This window comes from Strigops habroptila, chromosome 10 (assembly GCF_004027225.2).
Source record: "Strigops habroptila isolate Jane chromosome 10, bStrHab1.2.pri, whole genome shotgun sequence".
Lineage (NCBI taxonomy): Eukaryota > Metazoa > Chordata > Aves > Psittaciformes > Psittacidae > Strigops > Strigops habroptila.
The window spans coordinates 20,868,180-20,874,794 of record NC_046359.1 but is presented as its reverse complement, the minus strand read 5'-3'; the positions used below and the strand labels follow the sequence as shown (position 1 = coordinate 20,874,794).

The 6,615-nt window shown below is 45.8% G+C and overlaps 1 protein-coding gene across 1 annotated transcript; it reads left to right on the top strand.

Moving 5' to 3' along the window:
* The first annotated feature begins 3 nt into the window (after positions 1–3).
* On the top strand, positions 4–6,222 carry NDUFAF7 (NADH:ubiquinone oxidoreductase complex assembly factor 7). Its single transcript, XM_030499392.1, has 10 exons — positions 4–345; positions 426–589; positions 683–763; positions 1,455–1,565; positions 2,532–2,742; positions 3,224–3,282; positions 3,994–4,107; positions 4,924–5,067; positions 5,406–5,579; positions 5,956–6,222. The coding sequence occupies exons 1-10, from the start codon at positions 48–50 to the stop codon at positions 6,166–6,168; spliced, it is 1,569 nt and encodes a 522-aa protein (XP_030355252.1). The 5' UTR covers positions 4–47; the 3' UTR covers positions 6,169–6,222.
* The last annotated feature ends 393 nt before the right edge of the window (positions 6,223–6,615 follow it).

Here is a 6,615-nt window from a genome sequence, read left to right as displayed (position 1 = left end):
CTTCCGGCCGCAGGGCACCACGGGCGCACGGGTCCTGCAAAGGGTGTATGTGGCGCGGGAGCAGCAATCTAGAGGAGGAGGAAGGAGAGGGGACGGGAGAGGGACGAGACCCAGCGGGAGCGCCTGAGGCGAACCGCGACGGTCTTGTCTTTCCCCGCCCCAGCGGTTTAGCTGGCGGCCCGTTCTCACGCAGACGGCGGGACACGGCCCGCGTACCGAGCGGCCAGGACCCGGGGAGCAGCAGCAAGCCGCGGGCCCCGGTCGCCGCCGGCGCTGCCATGGTGCTGCTGCCCGCCCGCCGCGCGCTGCTGGCCGCCGGGCGCCGTTGGCTGCCCCGTCACTATGGTAACCGCCGCCCTTCCCCTGCCCCCCTCCGCCCCCCCGGCCGCGGGTGTCCCGCTGTGCCCGCTCTGCTCTCCCCACAGCTCCGGCGGCGGCGCGGCCCGCCTCGGGCGCGGGGGGCGGGGCGGAGGCCGAGGGACCGGGCCGGGACAGCGCGCTGCTGCGGCACCTGCTGCTCAAGCTGCGGGCCACCGGGCCCGTGACGGTGGCCGAGTACATGCGGGAGGCGCTCACCAACCCCGGGCAGGTGCGGGCGGGGACGGGCCGGCGGCTCCGCGCCTCCTCCGGGGGTGCCGCGCCGCTCACCGCGCCCCGGCCCCTCTCCGTGTCACCCCCGCAGGGTTACTACACGCGCCGCGGCGGCATCGGTGAGAGCGGGGATTTCATCACCTCGCCTGAAATAACTCAGGTGTTCGGAGAGGTAACGCGCAGCGCCTGCCGCCCGCGGTAACGTGCGCTCACTGCTGGGCTGCGCGGGGCTAGCTGTGAGTTCCAAACCTGCGCTCGGGTGTGAAACAACACAACGTCAAAACACTTGAATAGCGATTATGAGCTTCAGGTTATTACCCGGAAGAAAAATGGGGTTCGGAGGAGGGGGGGGTGGTTTTGTTTTACTGGAAGGTCGGGGGGTCCTCTCGTGTGTTGCAGTCAGGGGCAGCATCCATGCTTGGTAGCACCTGGCTTCATGTTAAAGAGAGTTATGGTAGTTTCCCAGTGTGAAAACTAAGAATCATTTTCAGGTTTTGGTCTGGTTTGTGTGTCACCTCCAGCAGTGAGGACTGGCTAAGCGCTGTTCTTCCCTTCAGCAAAATGCGTGTTCGTGAAGAACAGTTGTTCGGGGGCAGCTGGGCAGTGACCTGCATTCAAGCCTGAAGTAAAAGTTCTTGCTGTTGCCAGAAACGTTTACTGATGGAGAGTTGCTTCTCCTGGGCTGACAGCAAACAGTCACCTATACTCGTATTTAAAGAGAAGGGAGGGAAGTTACGTATCGTAATGGTTTTTCTTAACTTTAAAATATGGTGAGAGAATATTGCCGTGGTGTCTTAGCTATTACACTTTTCACAAGTCCTGAAGTGATTACTGTAACTCTGTGTGTTGTTTCTCCCTGTCAGTTGATAGGAATATGGTTTGTCAGTGAATGGATAGCCATGGGCAAACCCAAAGCGTTCCAGCTGGTGGAGCTGGGCCCGGGGAGGGGCACTCTCACTGATGACATGTTACGGGTAGGTGAAAACCAGTATTAATATTCTTTATTTCTGGTTTTATTCCGTGGTGACTCTGAAATCGGGGTTTAACTTTTCCTGGTAACCAAGTCATTTCAGTCAGGAGATTTGCAGCTTAGTCTCTAATTAAAATACATGCATGTTTCTGAGAGCAGTTGTCTCAGTTGAAAGCAGAACACAGTTCTGCACGTGCTGTGCAGACACACATATAAGCTTTCAGAAGGGGAGGGCAGGAATATGCCATTACAAATTATTTGTGTATAGGAAAGCATTGTCCAAACTGGAAACCATTTGGGGGGTGCTGCTGTGTGTAACTGGGAGGGAAGCCTCAGTGCAGGTAATCGGAGGAAGAGCAGGAGGACAATTATATAGGAGTTAAATAATGCCAGTTCCTTTGGGGATTTCAGGGGCTTTTTTCTTCTGAGTTTTAACACTTTGTGTTCAATCATGCTTGCATGGCTGTCAATTAAAATACTATTGGTTCAAAAGCAGATTGCCGGTGGGATTTAGTACCTCAGAAGAACTTTTGTTCTATTTACATATGTTAATGAAAAAACTAATAAGCAAAATGAAATGTAGGATATTGAACACTTTTGTTCATGATCCTTGGGAAAACTGAACCATTTTTCTCCTAATGCTAAGCCCTCTGCAGGTCTTACGAAACTGCAGGCTATTACTAAGTTACTAAATTAGCATTTCATGTTGTTGTCCTTACTCCTGTGTAATGTATGCTGTATTTTGCCACCTTTATTAAAAGCATAGTAACTTTTATTAAAATTGATGAAGAAATTCCCACTTTCTTCTGGAGGAGCAAAATGCAGTCTCTTTCACTGAAACTACTGTGTTAAATAAAAGCCAAATAAATCTTCTATTTTACGTAGAAATACTGAGATTAAAAGTTAATTATTAAACCTTTAATGTATACAGCACATGACTCGGCCTAATAGAATTCATCTGCCTTTGTAGGTCTTCAACCAGCTTGCCTCTTTACTTAGGAAATGTGCTGTCTCTGTTCATCTGGTAGAAGTGAGTCCCAAACTCAGCGAGATCCAAGCACTGGGGCTGACAGGAGGGAAGGTGCAGCCAAACCCTGAGGACAGTTCTGCCTACATGAAAGGCATTAGTAAGACTGGAATTCCCATTTCCTGGTACAGAGACATTCAGGATGTGCCACCAGGTAAGGAACTTGAATGTCTTGCTATGGGGATGACATCCTTCTCCGTTTGCAGCTTTTGATAATGAGGACATCTCTGCTAGCCTTCACAATGGATAAAAAAAGTAGTTAATATACATATTTGTTCTTCTTGTATGAGACTGAGGCAGGATCTTGACCCATTTTCATAACTGCTACCAATTCTGACTGCCTTCATTTTGGGATAGCTACCCAATTGCATGTATTCCGGCTTTTTCTTTTCATGGGAAACCATTTACTGGTTTTACTTTTCGTGAGATACCAATCTAAAATTCATGGACTGGAAGCTAAAGTTAGCTGTAGAAATGCTGGTTTTGGTGTACCTAAGCTGGAAGTAATGGTAATTATTTCACAACCACATTAACTAGCTTAATTCATTAAAAATCATGAACACATTTACATTTTCAGCTGGAAGCTGTTATAGAACATTAATAATTTAACACATTCTTTTTTTACCTTCCCACAGGTTACAGCTTTTACCTAGCACATGAGTTTTTTGATGCCCTGCCAATACATAAGTTTCAGGTACAGCAAGATGATTATTGTAATTGTGACCATCTGCTTAAACGCCTTCTCTCTTTGAGGAAGAGTAGAATTAGGGTGCTAAACTAGATACATTCACTGTCTCTGGTGTTAAAATGTTCTTCCTAACTGAATTTGGACAAATAAGGCTTAATGCAGCTGATAACTGTAAAATTAATAGTTGCTCTTGAATGGAAAAACTTACAGAAAGCTTTTTCTGCTGAGAGAAGTCTCCAGTTCTTTTTTGTTAATGTAACATGAAGTTTTTAACTCCCACATTATTTTACCTGTGACTACTAAGATAGAAGACTGATGGGCTTCCATTTGAATGGTAAAATGGCAATAGCAAGATTGAGACTAGTTAGGATTCAGAAGAATCTTTCAACTTCAGTTTAATTAATTCATTCAAACCACTGGTAGAATAAAATCTTTTATTTTGATAAGTTAAATGTTGTACTGTCAACAGAAAAGCAGCATTTTTTAACAGCATCATTCATTCTTTTTTTGTAAAATTAAACCTGTATTCGTTGACTCTGCAAATGAGTCTCTACACAAGCTTCTTCCAAGGCAGTTACTGGAATTAAATAGGAATGAAAATTGATGTTAATAGAGTATTATGTTCTTAAAATGTTTGAGATGTTAGTGCAATCAAAGGAACAAGCTACCGTTGTAGCCATTGGAGTGTAAAATGAGTGTTTCGGGCTCATCAAACAGAAAACAGAGAAGGGCTGGCGTGAGGTGTTGGTTGATATAGATCCGGAAGTTCCTGACCAGCTGCGGTTTGTCCTGTCACCATCCCGTACCCCCGCAACGGAAACCTTTATCCAGGTGAGGTTGTGCCTACCAGAGTTCATCCTTACATCTTCACCAACTCTTTCAAGTACACTCACTGCTGCTCAGTTACTCTGAGAGCAGGAGGCAGGCCCTCAGCCTGCAGATGAGTTAATACAGATCACCATTTCCATTCTGTGGAACTTCCACCAGCATCTAACTTTGTACACTTGAAAACATAGCACAAAAATCAACACGTACATCAAACTTTGCAACATCAGAGCCTAAACAGACAAAATGCTTCAGAGAACAACCGGAGGGAGCAAAGGACAGGGAGAGCTCTGCATTGCATGTGTTGCATCACTGGCAGCGGCCCTGCCTTAGCCAGGCTCTCGGCACAGCTGGGTGCTTCTGTGCTATACGGGCCTTTAGTGGAGGGCGTCTAAGATGATTTTTTTTCCTAAAGTTCACTGGATTCTTAAAGTTATGAAATGAAGTAGCTGAGACTAAAACCAACTACAGAGTCTCACACAGAAAGGCCTTTTTGCAGGGTGTGCACAGCTGAAGAGCTATTTTCCTTCTTTCAGTACCACAGTAATGCAGTTTCACCTGATGCAGGTATTCTTACTTGTTAGAAAAATCTGTATTTCACTCAGCTGTAGGTTATAGAAGAGATGACTGAAATCCAGCAGTCAGAAAACACTAATTGAAAAATGACTTAGCAAAAACTCAAGCTCTAGGTAGCCTAGAATATAGCCCTGCACCTCTGTGCCCCAGTGAGGTGCTGACAGTCCCAAGACATCGGGTGTGAAGAACTCTTGCCCTATGCTTGTTTGCTAATACAGGTGTTTTGATCTTTGAACTCTGCACTAGCCTGAGGAAACAAGAGATCATGTGGAAGTGTGTCCTGAGGCTGGTGTCATCATTCAGAGGCTTGCCTCTCGGATAGAGGAGGATGGTGGGGCTGCACTGGTTGCTGATTATGGTCATGATGGAACCAAAACTGACACTTTCAGGGTAAGTCATTGACCCTGAAATAATAAATAAAAGATAACAGCATTTTGGCTTGTCACTTGGAGGTTAGGTTCTTGTAAGAGAAATATGTTGGGTGGACATAATAGCAAAAACTGCCTTATGCTGCAATGATACATCTGAGTAATTGAGTTCTTATTTAATCACCACCATAAGGGTTTGTCAGATGGAAAGTATAGTCTGAACCCTTCCTACATTTATCTGAGATCTTCCAAGTGTAATTTGCTGCTCTTACCCCTCCCAGGCACAGCGTAGCCTTGGCTAGCCCAGCTGTGGGAGCAAGGGCTACAGCTGAGTGTAATCTTCCAATTTACATTTTCCAGGGTTTCCGGGATCACAAACTTCATGATGTGCTTAAAGCTCCAGGGACTGCAGACCTGACAGCAGACGTTGATTTCAGCTATCTTCGAAAGATGGCACAGGGAAGAACAGCCACTCTGGGCCCCATAAAACAGCGGGAGTTTTTAAAAAACATGGGCATCGACGTCCGGCTGCAGGTACGATTGTGCTGGCAGGTACATGAACTCCCCTAATCCCCAGGCAATAACCTTACCCAGCAAGAGAGCTGTTACAAAAACCTGATTTCAAAGGGAAGTTGTTCAAAACAACATGTACAGGTGAGATCGAGGGTTGCTTCTCCTAGACATAGGTTACTCTGGCTCCCTCAAAGTAAACTCATCCTGCTGCATTTAGGAGTACGTAATGTAAGACTTCATACAGCAATGTGTGAGTTCCGCCAGGGATCTCACCACTTCTGCTGAACGGCACTGCTAAGTTAGTGGAAGTGAAAGGGATGCACTGAGGGATTACAAGTACGAGGGAGTTTATGGGAAAGCAGGAAGGCCTGTAACTGACTTCCCTTTTATTTTTTAGGTGCTCTTGCAGAATTCACGTGACACAGCGACTCACAAGCAGTTACTTCACGGCTACGATATGCTGATGAACCCCAAGAAGATGGGGGACTGTTTTAACATTTTTGCCCTGCTGCCTCACCACAGACTTATACGTCCTGACAAGAACCATAAATCAGAATCAAAGTCTCCTTTACCGCCGGTGGCTGGATTTAGTGAACTCTTAATGAAGTAATTTCTACTACAGTAGTAGCTTGCAGTAACAATAAATTACACAAATGAAAAGGAATAGAGTCCTGCATTTTATGGTTTCATGTACTAAATGTTTTGCAATAACATAAGTGACATATAACTACATGTGCAGTAAGGTAAGAACCAAGTATTTTATCCTTGAGCTGACAGCATACGAAACATCACATTACTGCTCCAGGCCTTTTTCTCACCCCATTCTATGCTTCAGGGCCTTGTTTTGGTAGGGAGTGCTATTTCGGAGTAAAGGTAGTGCTTGTGCTTTAAAGATAAAGAGAATGGTGACAGGAACCATGCAAAAAGAGTTATTAGTTCAAAGCACCTGCTAACGCAATTCCCACAGCAGGGCATATCTACTGACAAACTCTGAAACAAGGATGTATAGAGAACCATTTACTTCTAAGAACATTTGCCAGGAGAGTTAATTCATGTA

What these genes read in the sequence shown, in the direction of transcription:
- NDUFAF7 (XM_030499392.1), top strand. Translation starts at nt 48, where the DNA reads ATGTGGCGCGGGAGCAGCAATCTAGAGGAGGAGGAAGGAGAGGGGACG. An exon ending in CATTCAGGATGTGCCACCAG is followed by an intron (nt 2,743 to 3,223) that starts GTAAGGAACTTG and finishes ACCTTCCCACAG; the next exon opens with GTTACAGCTTTTACCTAGCA. An exon ending in CCAAAACTGACACTTTCAGG is followed by an intron (nt 5,068 to 5,405) that starts GTAAGTCATTGA and finishes TACATTTTCCAG; the next exon opens with GGTTTCCGGGATCACAAACT.